At 32.7% G+C, this 26614-nt stretch overlaps 2 protein-coding genes across 4 annotated transcripts in view; one reads left to right on the top strand and one right to left on the bottom strand.

Annotated features, from left to right (window-relative positions):
• Positions 1–26614, bottom strand: part of LOC126759644 (uncharacterized) — a 174295-nt gene that overhangs the window by 105408 nt on the left and 42273 nt on the right. The window lies entirely within an intron of this gene.
• LOC126759646 (uncharacterized) overlaps positions 1–26614 on the top strand; it is a 60745-nt gene that overhangs the window by 1078 nt on the left and 33053 nt on the right. For 2 of the 3 annotated variants that reach the window (XM_050474608.1, XM_050474610.1), the window contains exon 2: positions 7974–8837. In XM_050474608.1, the coding sequence (XP_050330565.1) occupies positions 8763–8837 (75 nt within the window). In that variant the 5' untranslated portion in view covers positions 7974–8762. Of the gene's footprint in view, positions 1–2284; positions 2505–7973; positions 8838–26614 lie in introns of those variants that run through there. The other variant, XM_050474609.1, reaches the window with a different exon arrangement.

Genomic DNA, 26614 nt, shown 5'->3' with positions numbered 1-26614 from the left:
TTTTAAAAAATTTATATAAAAAAAATTATAAAAAAAATTAAATAACTATAATTAATCAATAAAAAACTATGAAATATTTATTTTTTATTTGCACACTTCTGAAAAAATTATGTTTTATAAAAATTTCGATAAAAAAGTTTATAAAAAATAAATTAAGAAAAATTCATTAATTAAAAAAATTATATAAATTTTTTCTTAAAAAATATATTTTTATGAAAAATTTAAAAACTGTATAAAAAAATAATATAACAAATAATTAATTAATTAGAATATATATATAAAAAATTTCATTTCTTTTTCGGACACTTCTGAAAAATTTTGTTTTTTATTAAAAATTGATGTAAAAAACTAAAAACAAAATGTATACAAAAATTAAATAACAATAATTAATTAATAAAAAATATTCATAAAAATTTTTTAGAACACAAAAAATAAAATGTATCAACAATTCATTAAAACAAATTTAAAAATAAAAAGATAACAAATAAAAATAGTAAATAAATAAAAAATACTAATACAAATTTTCAATTTCTTTCCGGACATTTTTGAAGAAGAGAAATATTTTTTATAAAAATTGCTGCTAATGGCAATTTTATAGATCCTAATTAGCTTTCCGATGACATTTGTACCGCCAAGCGTTTTTACGATCTTCGTTTTCGATTAATTTACAATTACTTTAAAAAATATTTATAAAATTTTAATAATAATGTAATATATACAAAAACAGTAAAATAAAAATTTAAATACAATATAGTTTGCTCATAAATATTTAAAACTAAAAATACAGCAGAATTTCAAAACAATTTGTAACCAAATTATATAAAACAAAACAAAGAAAAAACAACAAAAAAATATTTTCAGAAAAACAAAACACAAAAAACTAAAAAAAAATAAAAACAAAATCTCTGCAAGTACGCAAATGTCTAAGTAATATCAAGAATACAATGCAAAATTTCACAATGCCAACGAAAAGTCGTGTGAAAATGAAAAACCAACTAGCGACGAGCGTATTCAAAAATGGGCTACGAAATCAGCGCAATGTGAAAGGAAAATTGCGAAACAGGCAAGCGGCTAGCCTCGCTACGCGGTGATTCCAAGTTTTTGCACTTGTTTACTTTTCCAACCTGAACACACACACAAATATATGTATATGCAAGTGTGTATGGGTGTATATTTTTGAGCATGCGAAATTGTCGTAATTTCTGCTTGTTTACTTTTATTTAATAGACATTTCCTTATTTTCATGTACCAAACAATAAAAAAAAACAAAATCAAAGCAAAAGTCAGCGACTGCAAGAGCGCTTGCCCACTAGCGACTATGTTTGGTATTTCTTAGAAGAAAATTTATATATACATACATATGTATGTATGTATGTATGTAAGTAATAATGTATAGCTATGCTCGTACACATGTCTTTCGGCGCTTAACCAGCAGCACGTGACTTTGTCTAGCACCAATTAGTAGTTGCAGTAGCATTTTTCCTCAATTTTTTATCGAGAAATTCATTGTGGCAGCGCAGCGCGGCAGTAATACCGGAAAAAGCATAAATAACAACAAAGCATGCAACCATGACGGCGCACTTTGAACGCCGCCGCATAAAGTAATAGACAACAAAAAGACACAACAACAAAAGCAAAAGCAAAAACAAACGTGCCGTAAACGTGAACGATTGGTGATGACGGCGGCGCATCAGCTGTGAGCCATGAGCGCTGCAACATAAGCGCTCTCCAACTACAAGCTGCTGACAAGCGCACTCACGCCCGCCCCCCTAACTGCGGCCACCTTGACGATGGCAACAAAGGCCAAGCATAAATAGACATACATACATACATATACATACATATGTGTGATACAGTGCAGCAGTGCATTATATGTGTGTATGTGTGTGTTGCGCTTACTCTACGCATGTGGAGAGTGTGCCAGCAGTGCACCTGCACGCTCACTCTCCATCACTTGAGCGCTCTCTGGGACAGTTTTGTTTATTTCACTACAAGTTGTGTGTGCTTGCTTTGTTGCCGGCTATTAAGTCAAGCGTGTGGTTCCCGTTAGCCCATCTTCAACTCTTGCCGCGCACATTGACGATCCAAAGATCACCATTACCACAACTATCAATATCTATGTACCAACAACATTAACCGCACACATACGGACATGTCCATACACGTACATATGTATATGCCTGCGTGTGCGTGTACAGCAGTTTAGCAGCGATAGTAACAGCAGCTGCAGCGTTAGTGCATGGTTTTAGTCTTGTTTGGCAAATCAAACGCTAAGGTACACAAAGCAACAACAAGAGTGTTAAGTGAATGCAAGAACGCCTGTGCAGTGCATTATATACACACATACATATCTATACATAACTATATGTACATATGTGGAGCAATACACAGAACTGGGCTTACAGTCAGCTGAGCAAGCAAACACACATACACACACCCATACTCATACAAATTCATACTATGTGTGCAGCGAAAAGCAGGCAATCGGTTGGAACGCTGAAATGGTGCGGTAAAAAATGTGCTTTGTGCGATTAGTTGATGTTTTTATTTACTATTTGCGAAAGGCAAAATCTAATTAATAGATAAAAGAAACATATAATTCTAACTCTACAAATAATAAAATGCGACTGCGAGAGTAAAACAATTGTGTAATAGCTCTTAATAGCTTTTGAAAGTCAAGCGTATAAATTGAAAAATATAAAGAAAACTAAATGCTGCAGCAATAATCTCAACTAACACATACCCATTTACTATGTATTTATGATTACATAAAAAATATACATATACAGGTATTTGTAGCAAGAAGTTGAGCAAGCGAGCAGAAGATTCAATCAACTGCAGACACAAAGAAATTTTGTAAAGTGAAACAAGCACCTCGCAACAGACAGCTCAGCAAAAAAAGTGTATATAAAACAAGAAAAAGTGTTGATTTCGACTACGCCGAGGCTTTTCTTAGAACATAAAATAATAAAAAAAAAGTTATTTATCTTGAATTTGATCGTTGAGCTATACGCTAGAGTGAACCGATCCGAACAATTTCTTCGGAGCTTGTAGTGTTGCCTTGCACAATAATTCGTGCCAAATTGCATGAAGATATCTTGTCAAATAAAAAAATTTTCCATACAAAGACTTGGTTTTGATGGAACAATTTGTATGGCAGCTATAGGCTAAAGTGTTCCGATATCGGCAGATCTGGCAAATAAATAGCTTCTTGTCAAGAAAAATACGTGTGCAAAATTTCAGATCTATATCTGCAAACAAACACACAGACGGACATGGCTTAATCGACTCATCTTGTCTCGTTGATCAGTTATATACGCAAATAATTTTAGGGATTCGATGTTTCAACGTACAGAGTATAAATATGCATACATTGTTGAGGGTATAAACATGAAAACATATTTATATACATATGTACATATTTACAAAAATGTATACAATGTATAGAAATGTATACTTATAAATACGAGTTCTCGCTTTACATAAACGTCAAAAAATATTGACATCAACACTTCAAAACCATAAAATCAAGGCCAACAAACATTTCCAATCCACTCTGAATGTTTATTGTAATTTGAGTCGCGAGCTCATTGAATATTCAAAATTGTAATTTACAAATGCCCAACAACCAACAACGCTGAGTTGAAACCCGTAGCGCCGAGTGTAGGAGCCTTTGTTTTTCAATTCTTGGCGTTTCCAGTATTTTACAAAATTTTTGCTTTGCGTTGCACATTTATTTTATCCACGGCGTTTCTGCTGTTGCTTGGCTACCTATCTACCTACTCTTCTTCTTTTCTTGGTTCTTATTGCATTTTTTCTTTATTCACGCAGTGTGCGGAATGGAAATTCACCCGGCAAAACCAGCTAAAAGTGCAAAAGCAAAAATGCATAAAAAAATATTGCCGTCTTGTAGGTGTAAGTGCGGGCATGTAATTGTGTGTGGACATGCATGTGAGTGTAGGTGCTAATGTGGGCTGCTGACGTCATTAATGAATTGCTGATTAGGTCTTTAAATAAAATCAAAGTAGCACAAAGTGAAATGATTTATTCTATTTTTGAAGGGGGAAAATACAATTCTAGGAATTTAAAAAATCAGAAATACAAATAAATAAATAGGAGACAGAACAGAATAAAAAAGTTAAATAAAAAAATAAAATAAAAATAAATAAAATTAAATTATCATATAAAATAAATTGTCATAAATATAATTTCATTCAAATAAAATAAAATAAAATAAAAAAAAATTACAAAAAAAATGTAATTAAATGAATTTAAATGAAATAAAAAAATAAAATATATTAAATTAAATGTTACAAAATCAATTATCATAAAATTAATTTAATTAAAAAAAAAACAACTAAAATTAAAAAATAAGACAAACGTAAAAAATTAATAGATACAAAATATAAATTAAATAAAATACCAAAAAAGTAATTAAAAAAATTATAACACAACAATTTTGTGTCAAATATCTTTGCTCTTTAGAAAAACTCAACAAACTAAGAAAATATCAACGAAAATCAATACAGTTAATAACAAGTATATAGGGCTAAGTTCGGGTGTCACCGAACATTTTATACTCGTAAAAAAGTGATAATAAATTTCATTATCCGTCATTTACATATTTTTCAAATACCGTATTTTTTTAAAGTTTTATTCCGCTATCATCATTGGTTCCTAAAGTACATATATACTAGTATTATACAGAAAAGGCATCAGATGGAATTCAAAATAGCGTTTTATTGGAAGAAGGCGTGGTTGTGAACCGATTTCACCCATATTTCGTACATGTCATCAGGGTGTTAAGAAAATATTATGTACGCGAATTTCATTGAAATCGGTCTAGTAACTCCTGAGACATGGTTTGCGAAATGGAAATGTCCATAAGTGGGCGACGCTACGCCCATTTTCAATTTAAAAAAAAAACCTGGGTGCAGCATCCTTCTGCCATTTCTTAGGTAAAATTTAGTGTTTCTGACGTTTCTTGTTAGTCGGTAAACGCACTTTTAGTGATTTTCAACATAACCTTTGTATGGGAGGTGGGCGTGGTTATTACCCGATTTCTTCCATTTTTGAACTGTATATGGAAATGCCTGAAGGAAACGCCTCTATAGAGTTTGGTTGACATAGCTATAGTAGTTTCCGAGATATGTACAAAAAACTTAGTAGGGGGCGTGGCCACGCCCACTTTTCCAAATAATTACGTCCAAATATGCCCCTCCTTAATGCGATCCCTTGTGCCAAATTTCACTTTAATATCTTTATTTATGGCTTAGTTATGACACTTGGCAGTGGGCCGATTTTTCCCATCTTCGAACTTAACCTTCTTATGGAGCCAAGAAATACGTGTACCAAGTTTCATCATGATATCTCAATTTTTACTCAAATTACAGCTTGCACGGACGGACGGACGGACAGACAGACATCCGGATTTCAACTCTACTCGTCACCCTGATCACTTTGGTATATATAACTCTATATCTGACTCTTTTAGTTTTAGGACTTACAAACAACCGTTATGTGAACAAAACTATTATACTCTCCTTAGCAACTTTGTTGCGAGAGTATAAAAAAATAAATAAAAATAATTAATTAATTTCATTTAAGGGTTGTAATATTCACTCATGAATTTAAAAAAAAAACGGTTCTTTTTTCATGAATATCGAATGTACATAAAAATCGATAAAATCAGATAAAAACCACGCCCACTCCCATATAACGGTTTTGTTAAAAACAACTAAAAGTGCGATAATTCACTAATTAAATGAGCCACAAGCATTCAATTTCTGCACCGAGTTGGTGGGAAAGAGCTTAATAGGAACAAATGTATAAATTGGTTAATGGGCGTGGCATACGCCCACCATGAGACATAGACATAGATCCTCAAGATCTACCATACTTTACCTACTACAACCAAAGGTTGGTTAGGTTACCCATAACCTACCATACAATGTAAAATGGGCGCAATTGAATTGCAACCATGCCTATTTCCCATATAAACCCATATAACTTTTAAATTACATCTGATTCTTTCAATATATAGTACAGTATACAAAAACGTCAATAAAATTATCAGAATAAAACATTGCACAACTAGTGTCCCTCAAAATATTTCATCTTACACCCAAAAATTCTCGAAATCAGACCAATACTTTTCAGGTGGTCCAAGCGCCAATTATGTGGACTCTAGTGCATATTCCCTGTTTTTACTCAATATAACGGTCTATCCGTAGGTCTAGTATTAAAAGGTTGTGAGAATATTTTTTGATGACAACATGCCCTTGTGCCAAAAATGGGTAAAATCGGATGGGAAATATTGATCCAATTAGTCCCCATATACCTGGCATAACTATTTTCGAACTTCCGATTGGCTTTAAATCGCATATATCGGTCAATAAGAAGAAATCTTAATGAAATTCAGAAAGAATCTCTTTCTAATAGTAGACATTTTTTTGCCCGTGAGTAATGATGCTTCCTACTCCTAATTAAAATATACATATGTATATAAAGATTCCGTATACCACTTTAGATTGTCAGATTATAAAATGTTTGTATTAATTAAATTTTAAATACATACATATGTCTGTATATATTTAAAAAAATAAAATAAAAAATTATGCTGATAAGATTGACTGAAGTTCTTCAAATATTTTTACTATAATAAAAATGCAAACTAACCACTACTCAATATCAAAATCTCTCTCTATTTATTAGTATACTATATGAACATACATATAATATATCCACTTAAGCACATACATACATATGTATGTATATGGGAATTTTTTTGTTTTTTTAACTATTAATTTTTTTCAAACCCGTCATGAATTTTCCTTAAAAATACCCTAAAAAAATTCCCTGAAAATGTTAGCCCTTAATATTAACATTAAGAACTGGACCAAGGCATGTAAAAATTTTCGATAGAAAATACACTACAATCGTGATTTTATATCTTTAAATTCCTACAGATCAGAGGTGTTTTATGGCATCGCTTTGACTTTAGACGCATATTTCTCAGAATTGTTCACGCTACAAAAGTGCCCAGTGCAACAAAGTCGTAACTCACACCGGCGTGGTAGTACGGGGCTCTAAATCTGATTTTTCCAAGAAATTCGCATTTTTTTGTATATATCTCCTAAATGACAAGAGCTACAGAAAAAATGTTCATGACAAACTTGTAGGAAATTTTATTTGCTACAAAAAAGATCTGAACACAAAATCGCTATCATTAACACTTTTCGAGATATTCGGCTTTTTAAGGAAGGCTGTATGGAATTTTCATAGTATGTATGTATGTAATAAAAAATCTATGAAAATTCCATACAGCCTTAAGTCGAAAGTCGAATATCTCGAGAAGTATTAATGATTTTAGAAATATTAATATTAAGAGCTAAAATTTTCAGAGAATTTTTTTAGGGTATTTTTAAGGAAATTTCGTGACGGGATTGAAAAAAATTAATAGTTTAAAAAAAACAAAACACCCTAATATGTATGTATGTAAACAGCAATACTTGCAACATTCATGAGTTTGCTCATTAAAATGCGATCGGATGTAAATTTAAAACAAAAAACTTAAAAACGAAAAAAATATAAATAAAAAAACAACAATATGATGATTAATACACTCGATCTGCCGAACTGTAATAAACACATTTACATATGTATATAAAAAGTAAACATTTGAAAAAGTCAGCGGGAATCTGTGTTTGCCGCACCGGAAATGAATATTGGCAACAAAGTTGAAAAGCAAAATCCATTCACGCCTGTCGAACACGTGAAAACGTCAGAACAGAACTTTTAGTAATTACAGCATTACAGTGAGTTAGCACTAACTTATGAATGGAAAATTACCGACAATAAAGTGTACAACTAATAAAAATCAAAAAATGCATAAACAAATCATTATTAACATTTTTTTTTTTTGTTTTGAAGAAATTTACTTATTATAATTTTATTTTTCGTTTATTTTGCAGTTAATTAATGAGATAAGCGCCTATACCAAGCACTTAGTATAACAACAAAACATACAAACAAACGTACGTACAACATATTTGCCCGAAGTCCAAAAAGAGAAAATGTCAACAATAAGAAAAATACAACGAGAATATCCACTCTGACGCATATAGACGCGTATGTAGGCATTTACATACACCGACAAATATGTTAATCATAAGACTATGCCACCTAGTGCCGCCAACAACAACAACCTAACCTAACTTAAGTTAACCCACCAAGAACAAAAGTGCCCAAAACAAAAATCCCGACAACGCAAAAAAATTCCAATCGCCAAACGATTTGCTGCGTCAATAAGAAATATCAGCAACAGCAGAATAGTATCAGCAGAATATTGAGTTTCAAAAGAACAGCGCGCTGAACAAAAGTCACAACGACACGAGAATAATATGCGCGGATAAAAGCGAAAGCAGGAAGCAAAACAAGCAGTGTGAAAAAGAGTAACCCACCGATAAAGCAAAGCAGTCAAACAGTGCCAACAAAACAAAAAAAAAAAAAAAAATACAACAAAAAGCAGATAAAAAGCGCATTTAAAATAAAACAAAACAGAAAACAACAACAATTGAAAATATCAAAAGTTCAACAGCAGCAGCAGGAACAAAGCAGCAACAGCAACATATCCACCCCCCAATCGAACAAACAACCAAACAATACAATACCAAAAAAAAAGTGATAAAAAAAGAAAAAAATATATATATACAATATTTCAAGCCAAACAATAACAACACAACACAGTTCCAGCGTAAAATATGAAGCAAACACGTAAGGTTGCTCCCGATGGCGGTTGGGGCTGGGTGGCCTGCTTCGGCGTCAGCTTAGTTAATGTGAGTAGACACGCTTTTACTTTCGATATTTATCTCTTTATGACCATATTTATTTAGGTATCCTATATGTACAAGTGCATATACTTAAGCATACATATAAGTATACCGTTCCACTTGGTTAAATGTGGGCGTGACTAAATTCATTCATTTCGCTTTTCAATCAATTTTTTATGCATATTTAATATTACTCATTAAAAGGATACTCAAGTGGCTATATACATATGTATATGTATAAATTATTGTTTATACATTAGGTTAATATAGGTATACATACATGAATGTATCTTCATATGTAAGATCTGGCTTGTAGTTAAGGTATAAAAGGACAACGGTTCGCTGCGTGCGTCATTTGGCGAGACGTAATGGCTTTACTAAAATAGATTTAATATGATTATGATTATTACAAATCGATTTTCGATATATTTTATGACTCAGCATTAATTAATGTAAAATTCGCCTGTTTTCTAGAAACCTATTTCACAATTGTGTTGTTACTCTGGTATCAATAACGATGGATATATTGAAACCAATCAACTATTTACCTGCCTTATAGAATAGAAGTTATATAATTTCTTATTTCGAGTGAAATTTTTTTTAATTAATACTGATAACTTCCATTTTGTGTAATTTCAAATTTATTTAACCTCACTTTTCTTATATTTTTCTATTATACTAAAGGGGTTCCTTTTTTGACAAGCGGTTTTCAAGCAGAATTAAAATGCATATAATTTAATGTTATGGTCCAGAAGTTAGCTTTCTTCTAAAAATAAGTGTTTGGCATTATGTTTTAAACATTTTTACGGTCAAGTGGCCACTGCGGCTGGCTCGAATTAATTACAGGCGAGAGGTCAAATTTTTTTCTAATTTTTCAACAAACAACATAGCGGTCGTATGTCAGCAATAACGCGCCAAATATTCTCTTTCAAGTCGTTAACTGTGTGGAGCTTATCCGCACTACAAAAAAGAGTACAGCCGTGTTAAATCGCACGACCTTGCAGACCAAACCACTGGCCTACCATGCGAGAAAATGCGCTTACCAAAAGTTTCCTTCAAAAAATTTATAGTTTCTTTGGCTGTATGGCATGTAGCGCCGTCGTGTTGAATCAATCGTCATCAATATCTTCCAATTCATATGGCTCTGTGGCGTTCCCCATTAACTGTAACATTATGTTCGACTTCATTTGTGTAGAAATATGGACCAATGACTCCTTTTGTCCATATAGAACAGAAAACAGTGAATTTTTGAGAATGTAGCGGCGTCTCAAGAATGGATTATCATCTCTCCCAAAGCGACAATATTGCTTATTAAAGTACCCATGCAACCAAAAGTAAACTTCATCGCTGTAAAATTTTGTTTGTGAAAATCGGGATCGTTGGCCATCTCTTTTCGGATGCACTTATGGTCTTTCGCTTCAATTTTTGCACAAGTTGGGTTTTAACCCCCAAACCTTGTGGATTGACACATCTCTAATTGTTGCACGCGATAGCGGATGAGCTTATTGGAATCTCCCTCGATACTCTTCTCCACAGCAACATTGGCGTCTTCGGTCCGCACTGTGTCTGGGGATGCTCGTTATCCACTAGAGTAACGTGGTGCGAAACCGAGCCATGGTTGTTTGAATTACCGACTCTGCTCTTTGGATTTCCGAGCCAAAAAATGTTTAGCGTTGTGGCCCATTCCATTTAAAGTCTATGTGGACAATCCCGTTTCGATTCAGCCCTTGGAGCATAACATCACGCATGTCATTCGCCAGTTACCAGTCGAAATGTTCGAACAAGTCATCGAAAATTGGAGTCTGTGACGTAGCAGCGATCAGCATTTGAAAAAGATAATCCTCAAAAACAAAATGCCAAATAATGCTTTTTCGAATAATATTACACATTATCCATTAAATTTGTAGTTTCTGAACCTCGTAATGGATTAACCTTTTCAACTAAAAGGATCTTCATCTGGACAATCATATAGTCGAATTTTTGATCTCGAGGAACACAAATTATTAATATACTTCTCTACTTAATTTTTGAGCTATCGAAATAGCTAAGCACATAATCGTAAAATACTTCTAAAAGTTCTTAAAAATTCTGACCAAGTTGTCTTAGCTTTCTTAACATTATTGATAAAAAGATGAGAAATATAAATTTCTCTACATTCAAGTTTGTAATCATTTATTAAAAAAAAAACTGTTTTAAAATTAAAAAAAAAAAATCGAATACCCTAGTTCTTCTGTGGACAGATGGTATTTTCATCGCTAGATATTCCGTAATAGCAGAATCAGCGAATTCCGCAAAGCCGCGATCCCGAATCAGCTGATGCGACCTGTCTTATGAGAGCGCAATGTAAATGATCAGCCAACACCGCTTCTACCGCCCGCTTTGCGGGAGGATACCGTAGATTTCCACGGTATTTGGATTTTTCCCGTAGAAACGTGTCAGCTGATTGCTCGCTCACAACGCAGGGTTGCCACTTAGCTGTGTACAAAACTATATATGCGTGTGGAGCAATGGCAACATTGTTCAAATGAAAACAAAAAAAGTTGACTGATTTCTACGGGCTCAACTTTTGACACATTTTACTCGCTACGGCCGGAAAACTGAGGAAGGGAGGAGGCGGAATTCGCTGATTCTGCTATAAGCCTTTCAGGTTCATTAAAACCCCGCGTTATATATTATATTATAGCACCTAGAGTAAGGCGCTAGGTAGCCATTATATCAAAACTGATATTATGCATGGCAATTGGCTTAGTTCAAGAGCGCCAGCAGTTGTGTGACAAAATGTGTTTCTCTTCTTGCTTCTTGTTTCTTTCCATAATGTATGCCTATCTACTTTATCTACCCATTTGTTTGGAAGCAGCTTAAAACATGTATAATCCTCCAAATGTCCGCATAAAACTATTTACTTTTAAAAATAAATTTGATATAGCTTCATATATCCGAAGCAGCATATTTGTAAAGAAAAAAATCCTCCTTTGTTACCTGTCCAACAATACACAAATCAAGGCAGGTGTGCAAGCCGCAACAAACATCCAGTTTTTCGTTGCATTTTGGCTTAGTTGTTTGATCGTCCCTCAAGCATATCCATAAGAGACACAAAACTCAGTCTATTATTACTTTTTAATGTCTTTTCTTTTGCTTCTACTAACACATCGATTTGTTTAGCTTTCGTCGCTGATGTGCATCCATCCGTCCGTCCAGACAATGGAGCAGTCAACTGCACAGCTGAGGCCATCCTGCACCTCTAATTTTGTATGGTTAAGCAAACGCATGAATAAATTCAGCTGTGTATGTGTGTGAGCGTCATACAAGCCGTTTGCATTGTATATTTCCAATGGCAATAAAATGAACAAACAAGCAACAAACGTGTGCCATGCGCTCAACACGTGATTACTGAAAAACTCTCAGCTGATCGTTTACTTTTTGTGCACAGTGTTTCGTGATTAATATTTTACGAGGCATAAGTGCGTTAGGAGCTGGTAACATTCTACCAACATTTTCATATATGTATGTGTATTTGTGATTTTATTTCTTTGTTGTTCGTTTTACATTTTTATGGTCTTAAACTTTTGTTGTTGAGTACTTATGGAAATACTAATGAACTTACATGTCTGCTAACACTTTGTGTAAATTAGCGTATGTAAATGGCTACTTCGGTGCTGATTATAAAATTAATAAGCATATTTTTACAATGTATCCGACGTCGTATTTTCACGAAACTAAGATTTCTTCTTAAAAATATAATAAACAAAAACAAAAAAATAGAAAAAAATAATATTAATCGAAATAAATAAGAAATTGAAGAAAATTAAATAAATTTAAAAATATTTAATTTACCAAACTTACACTTTTTTAATAAATAAAAAATATAAATAAAATAATATTCAATTAAAAAATTTACAAAAAATACTTAAAAGATTTTAAATTAAAAAAATAAAATTTTTTATACAAAAAAAAAATATAATTAAAATACATAAATAAAAAATTTGAAAAATACAAAAAAAAAATATTTACAAGATTTTAAATTTGGAAAAAACACTTTTTTGTAATAAAAAATAAAACTAAATTAAATATTAAAAAAATATTTACAAGATTTTAAATTTCGAAAAATTACACTTTTTTGTAATGAAAAATAAAATTAAATAAAATATTAAAAAAAATATTTAAAAGATTTTAAATTTAAAAAAATTGCACTTTTTTAATATAAAACATAAAAAACTGAAAAGAAAAATAAATAAATAATAAAAACAAAAATAATAAATTAAAAAATAAGATTTTCAAAAAAGGTTTAATTAAAAAAACACTTTTTATAAATTTAAAATACAATTAAAATAAAATTGAAAAAATAAAACCAAATTAAAGAAAATAAATTATTTTAAAGATTTTAAATTTAAAAAATTACGTATTTTTATAAATAAAATATATGTATAACTAAAATAAAATTAAAAAAATTTAAATAATTAAAAAAAAAATATTCAAAAAAATTTTAATTTAAAACACTTTTATAATTAAAAAAAACAATTAAAGAAAATAAATTATCTAACAGGTTTTAAATTTAAAAAATTACGTATTTTTATAAATAAAATATATAACTAAAATAAAATTAATTAAAAAATTTAAAAAATTAAAAAAAAATATATATTCAAAAAATTTTAACTTAAAACACTTTTATAAATAAAATAATAGTTAAAATAAAATGGATTAAAATTTTAAAAAATTATAGTTTTTTATAAATAAAAAATTTAATTTAAAAAAAAAACAAAAAAATTATTGAATAAAATTATAAAAAAAAAATTATTAACAAATAAAAAAAATGCTAATTAAATTACAGTTAAAAATTATGAAATTGCTTGGTTATGAAGCAAAAATTATGCTCTTATAATCTGTAATGCCACACTTCTTTCAATCTACCGTTAAATTTGACAAAATTTATCTTTATAAACCAATAATTGATTTATTATAGCAATAACGATAATAAAATTATATTTGCTTTTCATTGCTGACACCTTTAACTGATTAGCAAATTGATGGATTTTTAATTGACTTTTACACTATATACAAATTTCTTTAAACGGTTACCGATTTCAATCGATTTTCGATTAGAAACAGTATATTTGCATTCAAGCTATACTATGTTTTTATACCCTGAACAGGGTGTATTCATTTTGCCAAAGAGTTTGTAATACCCAGAAAACGTCGGAGATCCTATAATGTTCTATATTGAACCCTAACCGCCGACATGGGTCCACTAAAGCATATAGCTACCAAAACTGAACGTTCAAAATCACCTGTATGGTAAGCTCTTTTATTTGTGAAGTGTATTTTAGCTTCGGTGCAACCAAAAACAGCTCATTGACTGAAATTTAAGAAATTGTTGAACACGTCAATTAAATCACATCTCTCTCATTTTCCCTACAAATCGATTTCTTTCTAAAACGGAAATATTAACTTATTTATTAGGTAACTTTTCCGAATTGACCCTCAGTAAGTTTCTACCTTCAAATAGCGTTTCACCCATCACAACGCAATATATTCATTTCGAAAGCTTATCAATGCCAGAGCAATGCTCGAAGAATGTAGAAATCCACTTCGAAATAGTAAATATAGAGAGATAGGAAATATTTGTTTGGCCGAGCAGAATAAATAAATAATATTGAATGCGTGTGTATTGGAAAAGTGCAAGTTTGTAATAAATTCATACTTGAAAATGCATAGCGCTGATATTTATTTTAGATTAGTAATTTTCCGTTGATAAATCGATTGCATAATATGTACATGCGAGTACATGTGTACAGTGTAAGAATACACAAATGCATGTATATATGTATATATACATATGTATGTATATATATTTGACCCATGTATGCATATAAAAATAATAACGTTTTACTCACGTGTCCGTGATAAGCGGCATGAGCTTGTAAGTAGTTATGTATTGCAATCAGCCTTGCTTGCGTATATATGTAAATATGTTTGTAAAAATTACAAAGAAGATACAGGGTGTTTCAAAGGCAGTTTTAATGAAATAAAAAAGTAAGGAAGGGCTAAGTTCGGGTGCAACAGAATATTTTATACTCTTGCAACTTGCAGGAATCAAAGCCAGAAAATACCTTAAGTTGTAAAACGTCAACCAGAGGATTGGAATCCAAGCAATTTTAGATATACTATATACATTTTTTGTCTCAAATAGTTGTAATCGAAAAAAGTCTTCGTTCAAGTCTTTAAGAATTTTATCTGAAAGGCCTGTGTAAAATTTTATGAAAATGGGTTGAGTGATTCTCGAGAAAACTTCCCAACCGACTTCAAAAATACAGTTTCGAGAAAAAACGGCGCACTTTGTTCTCAAGGCTGTATCTCCGAAACTATTACTTATGAAACCCCTTAAGGTACCTCCCATACAAGCACCAATCATATGGGCTTTTGTATAGTAGGAGGAAGCATCGAAAGCCGGAGTGCGGGACTTTAATCCGCTAAACCTAACCTACTCCCACCTTATGTCTCTCCCACGGGACCACTGGACAAAGTATTACTTCATGGGTGGGATGAGGTCAAGTTTTCACCCAATTTTATCCGTTTTAGACACAAAGATACACTGTTATGAATAAAACACGCTCTGTAATTTTCACGCGGAAGTTCGAAAATATTTATGTATATTAGGTAAATGGGGGCTCAGGGAAGTATTGATCCGATTCAACTCATTTCTGATATATGTACATAAGTACTATTATCAGGAAAGGATTTTGTCTGAATTTCCGTTGTACATCTCACGCAGTGACCGTTATTTTTGGTCACACATATTCGGTAACTAGGAGCTTGGAACAGTTTTAGTTGGATTTGGACAATTTTTGATTATAAGGTGGCATACTTTAAAGGAATTATTAGTGGCTATTTAGTATATAACAGTTGCTTGTTCGATTCGCTACTCGTTGTTGAACCGATGGTAGCACAATTTAGGTTCACAAAAAAGTCAGCAGCTACAATGTGATAAAAGTACTAGAGATAACGATTGTGACAAATGAAAGACTCGCAATCTTATAAGTTGACGCTCATGAGCATAACAAAACACACAAATAAATCGGATGATTGCAACTTCCGTCTGGAAAACAAACTTGGGTTTTTGTAAACATCAATATTAGAATATTCTTATCAATAACTGATTGTCAGGCATCAATCCGTGAGCTCAGTGAAGCTTTTGATAATTGATAAATGTGAATGTACAATATGTAAAAATAATACGGTGGCAAGATCCAACTAAGTACACATTGTATTAAGTATGTCTCCCCAAAGTACAAGTATATATGTGTAATCACAATAAAGTTATTTGACTTATAGGCAACAAATTGAAATGCAATTGATTCGAGGAGCACGTGCATCCATATTAATAAATGATAAACGAAAATGGTGTCATTAAGCCGACAACCCGTTTACTATTTCCTGCAACGGACACAACCTTTGTCGACTCATAGTCGTCTATAAGTGAGCTGATTGATAAGAAAGTGCAACAACAAGTGCGCAATGCACATTGAAGCGCATCAAGAACTAATTATCTGCTTAATCGAATGGGTGCACATGTCAAATAGCCGTTCAGCTGTGTCGGGCGATGAGCTCACCGTTCTTTTGAATATTACTTAGTCACCAGCTTATCAAGCATTGCTTGTAAGCGCAGTGACAGAAGGTTTCAGAAACAAATGTAAAGTAAATAAAGAGCAGATGTTGATAGCAGTCGTAAATATGTACATACAATGTCTTGCTGGAGTATATGCTTGGCTCCGTAGCTTTTACAAGGTGAACAAAAAGGATTAAGTAAGAATATAAAAAAATGTCCTTAAAATCATTTTGTAAATTTATTTTTATTTATATTATATATTAATAGTGAAGTAATTTTTATGAAGTGAAACTTTAAAAATCTTTTGTTTTTCTATATATTTCAAATTAAAATTTTGAAGTGGCTTTTAATTTTTAGCTCCGAAAATTTGTATTTCAATTTTTTTAGAATGTGGATCTCCAGTTTGTTTTTAACGGATAAATCTAAGGGATTACATGGGTTTTTAAAATACAGACTTAAAAAAATTTAATATAATCAAATATTTTATTAGTTTTTTATTGTTACAAACATACACTATTAACAAAACGCTTTTTGAAGTTTTTGAAAAAAAATTTGTATTTCAATTTTGACCCCACGAAAAAATGCGCCCGCGTTCCCAGTTTACTTTATTTTATTAACGGTTAAAAAATACGTGTTTTAGTTGAAATTTTAGAACTTGGAAAGAACAAAAACTGAAAATTCTAATATGTGGCAGACATTTTTATAAAAAAATTTTTTGTTTTTTTCCGACATTTTTTTTTCAAATAGTTGTAATCGTAAAAAAGCCTTCGTCCAAATATTAAAAAATTTTATCTCAAAGACCAGTGTAAAATTTCATGAGATCGGTTGAGTAACTCTAGAGAAATCTTGCCAACTGACTTCAAAAACACAGTTTCGAGAAGAACGCCTTTAAAGACAGCGCATTTAGCTTAGTTAGCCTCGAGTGCACAAGTTCTCAAGGCTGTATCACCGAAAATATTACTCAAATCATTTTAATCAATTTAGGAAAATATTTTAGATGTATTGTAAAATTTAAAACAAAACAAAAAAGATATTTTTGAACCCATATAACCTCTTAAGAATTCTTTGCATACAAAAACGCATCCAAAAATTACTAAAATTTTACCACAAAACCTTCAGTCTTGCATAGAAATGGAAAAGTATTATTAAAAAAAAAAATTATATATTGTAAAACCAAATAATTTCTCTCAATTATATATATAAATAGCCACCCATTATGCACAAAACGAAGCCTTCCGATGCTGCACGTTCTTATCAATATTTCAACCGTTAACCCATTTACCGTCCTGCGACTGTGCTTATCAAGCCATTTCTTGCCGCCTTACACTGTCTACTTGACAAACCTTTTCGCATGCAGACAGCTAAACCAACGTTAACACGCCTGCCTACCCGCTCAAAGCTACAAAGGACCCAAAAATAATATAGAATAAATGAAATAAAAAATAATAACAAAAACAAACTTGAGCACTCATACGCCCCTCAGACCCATGGCTACGCGCATTATCGAGTGAGCACTCAAAAGTATCAATGAAGGCATTTAATAATAAAAATACAACAACATTTATAAAATTCTACCAATACAAGCGCAATGATAATTATAAAAACAAACCTAATATATAACGTTATACTTGAAATCGCCGCATGAACAGTGCAAATATCGCAAATAAAATCACACAACTTGTGCCTCTATACAAAAGTGTTTCATTATTGTGACAAAAATGGCATTAGAGCAGTTATGACGACAGCAATAACTGAAAATAGTGTCACTGTCAGCAGCAGACGCACTCGGTAACAGTAAATTCCTATCCAGATATGGATCGAAGCGTTTGAGCGATCTTGTGTTAGATCATGTGGCCGGACAAATGAAAGAAAAAAATTTAAATTAAAATGACCATATACATACATACTTGTATATATGTAGGATAAATGTAGTATGTCTGCTGAAAAAACTACTGTTTGTTATATAATATATTTTTATACCCTGAACAGGGTATATTAAGTTTGTCACTATGTTTGTAACACCCAGAAAGAAGCGTCGGAGATCCTATAAAGTATACATATAAATGATCAGTATGTTGAGCTGAGTCGATTTAACCATGTCCGTCTGTCTGTCTGTCCGTCCGTCCGTCCGTCTGTATATATACGAATTAGTTCCTCAGTTTTTAAGATATCCTTTTGAAATTTTGCAAACGTCATTTTCTTTTCAAGAAGCTGTTCATTTGTCGGAACGGCCGATATCGGACCACTATAACATATAGCTGCCATATAAACTGAACGATCGGAATCAAGTTCTTGTATGGAAAACTTTCACATTTGACAATGTATCTTCACCAAATTTGCTATAGATTATTTTCTAAGGCAACAATGTAATCTCCGAAAAAATTGTTCAGATCGGATTACTATAGCATATAGCTGCCATACAAACTGAACACATAGTTACTAAAAGAAATGCACCTGTGAAGGGTATATCGGCTGCACCGAAGTTAACGTTTTTTCTTGTTTTTTTTTGAAAGAAGGAAGTAATTTTTATGAGTAAACTGATATCGTGTGGCAATGTTAACATTTAAGTACCATAATCATATAGTTTTAATAGGGTAAAACTAATATAAAATTAATTTATTTTCGCTGTTGAATATTAAAACAAGAAAAACTTAACTTAACGTTAACTTCGGCGACACTGAATCTAGAATACTCTTCACAAATATAAAAGTTTTCCATACAAGAACTTGATTTTGATCGGTCAGTTTGTATGACAGGTTTACTTTATAGTGTTACGATAACGGCGGTTCTGAGAAATGAGCAGCATTTTCGAGAGAGAAGGACGTGTGAAAAGTTTCGGATCGATATCTCCAAAACTGAGGAACTGGTTCGCGTATACACAGCCAGACATGACAGACAAGGCCAAATCCACAGAGCTCGCCAAACTGAGCATTTACATATATTGTGTATGCGAGCGTACTTTATAGAGTCTTCGACGTTTCTTCTTCCGTTTCAAGTTTAAATAAATAAGCAGCTCTAAAAGCAATTTTATGTACCTATTTTAACCTGGATAAACGATATAATGTTGTCAAACAAATTTTAAAATGTTCTTATTATTAGTCCCTAAATAAATATATAAGCGGATGTTCCATATATACATATGTATAACAATGATTTCATCATATCCAATCTAATTTGGTTATTCCAAAAACACGCTTGACTACACGTATTTCATATATTTGTTGTGCAACTAATTTATTTATCTAATCAATGGTATCTTTCATTCCCTTGTTTAAATAAGTAACTATTTTTACACGCGTGGTGACTACGGCTTTGCTTGCACTTCCTATAAGTGGCACATTACGTCACAAGAGTCAGCTGATCAGCGAGAGATCTGTCAGATTACCACGAGTGGAGCATATTTTCATCAAAATACTAACTAATCTTAGATTTCGTTGAAATTTTGTCTTTAGCTCTTACGCGTGGCCACTTGAGTATAGTTTTCTGCTGGCAACAACATATGTTCTAATAACAGTCAGCTGATCAGTGATAGATATGTCAACATGATAATGATTGACAAACGATCTTATACTATTCTATGCAAGCACCGCAGTAATATCTCGGTCAATATAATTCGTATGCTTACTCATAACTGGAATCAACTGATTTATGTCACACTGATAAATCGAATGTGAAGTGTAATGTAAAGTAAAGTGATTGAAATAATTGCTTGTAATGGAATTTTTTTCAATTATTTATATCCGTGCTGAACATTACACTCGGACAGTACAAAACACATGAGTTAAATTAAAAAATAAAACTTAGTTTTGGGTTAGCACAAACTTCTAGTCGGATTCTACTGCTTTTTTGGCAACCCAATAACATCTTTTTGACCCTCAAAAGGTTTTTTTCGCAAATTCAACTTTTATTGCTTTTGAGTGTCAAAAAAGCATATACATATGTGCCGATTAGTATTATGTAGAATTAAAACCCGTCACGTCACGCATATGTTTATTTGTTTACTTGCTATATGTTGCGTGAATGTTTCTTAAATATATATACAGTTGTTTTGGCATAGAAATAGGTAATTATAGCTGTAGTTTTTTTATTAGGTTTAAAATATATGCGAAAAAATATTTTTGTTTTGTTGACAGATAAAAACATTTTATTGTGGCTGATAAAAATAATATACATACTTTCAGTATATATTGCGTACTAGGATATGCTGAAATGACTATTACTCCAACATTTTCTTATGGCTTATGTAAAACCATAAATGAAGTTTATGCTAACAAGAATTGCTAAATAATACTAGGGTATTTCGAAAACCTCTAATAGAGAGCTTGACATATATCTAGTTAGATATTTTTACACATTCCTATCGGTTATACTCCCAAAAAATTGTCTTCGCTTCATATTTCTTTGCCCTATCATATCTATTTCAGCCAAGTATATTAATTTGGCCATAAGGAAACGTCGGACACATATGTATACACATGGTAAACATATTAAGTACATACGCCCGTGCAGCATTCAAAGGCTAATAAATCTTCTTCTTCTTAATTGGCGTAGACGCCGCTTACGCGATTATAGCCGAGTTAACAACAGCGCGCCAGTCGTTTCTTCTTTTCTCTACGTGGTTTTGTCATTTTATCGTGAATTGTATTATTTAAGGGAATTAAAAAATTCATTCTCCAAAAAATGGTCCTTAACTCAACATTTTCGTGAGATCATTTCTTCACTCTGCTTCCACCGTGGATTATGCGTCGAAAACTTTCAGAGCTGGAATGTTTTCATCCATGAACAACATTCTAAAGCCAGCGTGAAAAGCCGCTGTCGAATTTAATCGTGGCTGAACTATGTCAATGTCGACGTATATCTCATACAGCTCATCGTTCCATCGAATGCGATATTCGCCGTGGCCAATGCGCAAAGGATCATAAATCTTTCGCAGAATTTTTCTCTCGAAAACTCGAAAACTCGTAACATCGGTTGCTGTCATCGCCCAAGCCTCTGCACCATATAGTAGGACGGGAATTATGAGCGACTTATAGAGTTTAGCTTTTGCTCGTCGAGAGAGGACTTCACTTTTCAATTGCCTCCGTGCAGCATTCAAAGACGAATAAATTCACTTTTATTCATGATTAAAGAGAAAGCATATCACATTTCATTTCATATATGACTTCAATAACAAAAATAAAGATATTAGTAATAATAGTTGAAAAAGGGACTTAAATCTACAGCAAATAATTAATAGACTGAAAAAATGGCTGATCAAAATAATAAGTACATCAGCTATCTAAGAATGATAAAATGTATTAGTTTGAGTTTTCTGTCTCCTATATGATTTTTAGTTACTTCTTTCATCAGTATCCAGTATATTCGCTATTATTTTCAATTACCTTTAGGATTCGTTTTGGCATAACGAAGTTTGCGGCATTGGAATCTCATAACAGGATTTTTCAACAAAATGCCATAACTGATTCTTATTTTGGAACGGTTGCTGCACAATCCGTTGATTTAGCTTCTCCGAAAGGTTTTCAATTGGATTCAAGTCGGGGGATTGACTTGGCCATTTAAGAGAACTCACACCATTGTGCTGGAACCAATCTTTTACAAAGCTCGTAGTATGCTTAGGATCATTATTCTGCTGAAATTTCCATATTAGTAGCATATTTTCCTCAGCATGTGGCAGCATCGTGTATTGGAACCTATTCATGGTGTCTGAAACACGATGTATTGGTCCTACATCATATCACAAAAAGCAGCCTCAGAGCATTATGTTGCCGCCACCATGTTTAGCGGTCTTTTTTGTAAAACGTGAATGCAATTATTTGGCTTTCGGACGGCGAACATACCCTCTGGCATCATTTTCGAACAAATTAATTTTTGTTTCGTTGCTCCACAAGATACTGCGCCACTTTTTTTCACCATCTGGACCGGACCAATTTGCATGAGTTTTCGCGAATTTTAATCTTATCTTTAATTTATGTATGTATGTATATAAATATGAGCATGTATAAATGATGAGCATGGCGAGCTGTGTCAACTTCTCCATATCCGTTTGTATACGTATACGCGAATTGTTCTTTCAGGTTTCGATAAATCAATCTGAGATTTTGCACACGTCTTGTTCTCTCCAAGAAGCTGCGCATTTGTTGGAACCGTTGAAATCGGACTAACTACTATAGCGCATAGCTGCGACGCAAGCTGAACAATCAAATCATGATAAACAACTCCAGAAAATGTTTTTTTACCTCCTTAAGTCTACTAATTACTGGAATTTTATATTTTTTTTATTAAACAACGTGTCTATGTAGTCTAGAAAGAGCTTTTAGCACATTTTTTGTTGGATGCAAACCCTTGGCAGGGTACGAAAACATAGCTATGAAGCTTCGGTACAGCCGAAGTTAATGCTTTTACTTGTTTACACTTCATGTAGGTGGCAAGTTTAAACAGCTTTTAAGTAAATTTTCAACAATTAACTTTTTCTGCGTCGTTTTAATCATTTTATGAACCCAATTGACTTTGCTGATAAATTCTTTATATTATGTATATTTCTTCAATAATTTTAGAAACAGATGGCAATACACGATATGACTTTTAGCACACATATTGAAAGAGATTGCAAAATTGATACAATTGTTTTATTACTCTCCGCAATAAACAACTGATTGGTGTTTTATGATGTGCGAATGAAAATATTGCCGTATTATAAAATAAACCCTTACATAAATTATATATTTATATTATAACAAGGCACACGACCAACTTGTTTACTTCTTTTCATTATTTTTCTAAGCACTAAATATATGAAGCATAACATTGTTGTATTTGCATTATCCCTTAGCGCTTTTCTTTGTCCAGAACTTTTCGCAAGTTCTCTCAAAATAAAAGAAATTATAATAAATATTATTTTTAAATTGAAAATCTGGAGCACTTGAAAACATTTGCTCAAACACTTAATAAATAGCGGCGAAAAGGCCTCAAAATAAATAAAAATAAATTAATTCGCACTTACTTGCATCAGTGAAAAATTAGAGCTCACTTTTGTGAAGTACCAAACGGAATTTATTTGTGCAAAACAGTTAATTGATTAGTTAATAAAAGTTATAATTTTATGGTCGAATGTGTAATGAACACTTGAATTGAGATATGGAAGGTGTTTTTTAGACTTAAGGTTTTCAAGAAGAAATAAAATAATTATAATTTAGTTTTGTGTCCAAGAATTTAGTTTTATTATTTTTATTTTTATATATTACAGTTGTTTGAAAACCACGATGACTGTTAGTCGAATCGACTTACAAAGCAGGGTTAAATATGATTTCAGACCAGTGAGCGCTACTGCTGGCCCACGACACGAATTGTTTGTATCGTTAGCTATATTTAATTTAGCGCCCTCTTGTTGGAACCAAAGGTCGTCTACATCAACTGCCTCTAATTGAGGCACATCAACTCTAATTCAGGCACAAAAAATTCATTAACCATAATTCTATTCCTACTGCCAGTAACACTATGACCGGCTTAAGTTTTCAAGAAATGAAGACCAATGATTCCCTCTGCACCATACAGCACACTAAACAGTGACCTTTTCAGCATATAATGGAGTCTCAACAATGCCTTGTGGATTATCATGACTCCAAATTTGAGCATACCGTTTATTAATATACCCATGATACCAAAACTGAGCTTAATCGCGGAACAAAATTTTCTTGTACGAACATGCGAACCGCTTGCTGTTCGTTTGGGCTCAATTATTTCACGAGTAGAATTTTGTAAGTCCACAAACCAGGATACTTACGAACAAACTTTTATTATTATCCACTGAAGTAGGTTAGGATAGATAGCTGTCCAAAGATCGCACGTGGACTGCTATATGTAAGTCCTATGTGAAGTCATGGAAAAGAAGAACTCCTGTGTTCATTCTTATAAATTAGCAGCCTTACAGCATGGACGGAAATAGGGCAATGGACTGTTAAAAGCTCCACAACTAGGAAGAGGCTAATCTTGCTGAGGTCAAAAAAATCACTAGATCTCTTGCGTTCGATCTTGGGCCAAAAGGCTTTTGCGACAGCCAATGTAGCGATGTTAGCTCAGCGGTGACCAAGCTTCCGCGAAGTGAAAAACAAGAGGATATGGGAGCACCGACCTGCTCCCATTCAACCGATAGCGCTTCTAGGGTGCCCTTCCTTGTCAGCTCATCAGCTTTGCAATTTCCTGTGATTCCGCTATGGCCTGTCACCCATACCAGTCTTATCAGAAAGAGACTCGCTGCTATTGAAAGAGGCACTCCTTGACCAACCCTGAACGCACTGTTAAAAAGGCCTCTGAAAGAGGCTGAACTCCGAAGCAGTAAAACTACTGTCACCTTAAAGGCTGCAACCTCAGCTTGGGAAACACTGCAATGGTCAGGAAGTCTGAAGCTGGAGTTGATAGAAAGCTCCTGACAGTAAACCTCTCCCCAAGGGAAGGGGGTGAAAACCCATCCGTATCGTAGCTCACTGCCCCCTTTCCTCCAACGGCTTCTTCCCATCCAGAACTCCTTCGTCGGTATATGGGCCGAAAAGGGGTCGACAAAGCTCGGATTGGCGACTCCATGATCCAAATGATCCGGTATGACCACTGGAGTAAACATGGTTGCCCGAGCTACCGACTCGGTTGTTTCATATGTAAGTTAATTATTAAATTGCTCCAAAAAAATTATTGATTCACGTCTAAATTAACTTAGCGCTCATTTTATGAGACAATATGAAGTATAAATTTAGTTTAAAATTTAAGGTTTTGAGGACTCGTAGTTTATTTATGGGACGTCGATTTTTCTTCGTAATGCAAATTGAAGCTTCTTAAGTATTAGAAATTGGGAATTTTGTTGCGTGACTGTTTGTCGATTGATTCAAAACCATAAAATATACATATACATAAATAAGTATATACATATATATATTTATATAGTATATAAACTTTACTCTTAAAGCCTATAAGCCATTCGGAAGCTGATTAAAATTTCGAACACCTGCCAACAACTAAAAACTATCATAAATAAGTGAAAACGCTCTACCAAATACTTTAAGAAGATTAAAAAGGCACTCAGAAAACTGGTATCTTCTGAGTTCTTAGGTAGTAAACACTTGAAAAAAATGTAAATCAAATAAGTAACTATAGGCACATATACGTTTGTATCTAAGTATGTATGTTACATATAGATTCACACTAAAGTTAGGCCCAGAAAATATACAATGTCAAGTGAGTTGCTATTTTATTGTACTTATTTTGTTGTTGTTATCAACAACAAGTGTCTGGCATTGTGTGCGATAAAGCTGCCACTTTCCAATATTTAAGGTAACAAATGGCGCACAAAAAACTATGTTAAAACATGTGAGTTTGTATATTTATATGCAGAGAAAGTATATATGTATGTACTACTCAGCTATGTGCTCCAAAGTGTGTCATCGATTTTGGTGCAACGGCAGCTTATGTGCGAGCCTGCCTATATAACCGTGTTTGATAAATGCAATAACAAATAATATTATATTAAACCAAATATACACAAAAACAAAAAAGTCAAAAAAAAAAAACGGCCAAGGTCAACGCAACCGACAAATATGTAAAGAAGAGTAAGAACAAGAATGTTGCACAATATGCCAGCTGCTATCTAGATTAAGCGTGTGCACACAATGGACGCAATTCTACGAGTGAATGCTCGTGCGCCTTTTACTGGCAGTCGATTGTCATTTTTGTTGTTGCCGATGTTGAGACTTTAATGCTGTTGACGCTGACGATGTAAAAGTATTTACGAGAAAAGTTTGATGAGAAAAACCATGTACTCTTCACGTATACATATATGTATAGTATATGTGTGTGTGATGTATAGTTATTTGATATATGGTTGAAGATTTACCGATGTACATATCCGCCTATGTGTGCTTTTCTGTGTATCTATATATAGGGTAAAAGCATAGAAAGCCTATATCCGTCAGTATGTACCTGTTGGCTACGAAGTGTGAATATGGTGCGTCATTAACGGGATTGGGCCATTTTTCACTCAGTTTAGTCAGACGCCATATGCATGTAAGTACATACTCAAACTTTTACACACTCTAAGTATGTAAGCAAATTATTGTAAAACTCTTAAACTATAAAATATATATGTATGTATATAAATGACCATCATGAAGAGCTGAGACGACTTAGCTATGGCCGT

Source organism: Bactrocera neohumeralis, chromosome 5 (genome assembly GCF_024586455.1).
Source record: "Bactrocera neohumeralis isolate Rockhampton chromosome 5, APGP_CSIRO_Bneo_wtdbg2-racon-allhic-juicebox.fasta_v2, whole genome shotgun sequence".
NCBI classification, from domain to species: domain Eukaryota; kingdom Metazoa; phylum Arthropoda; class Insecta; order Diptera; family Tephritidae; genus Bactrocera; species Bactrocera neohumeralis.
Note: the sequence above shows the minus strand (reverse complement) of the source record. Positions and strands in the feature narration are given on the sequence as shown.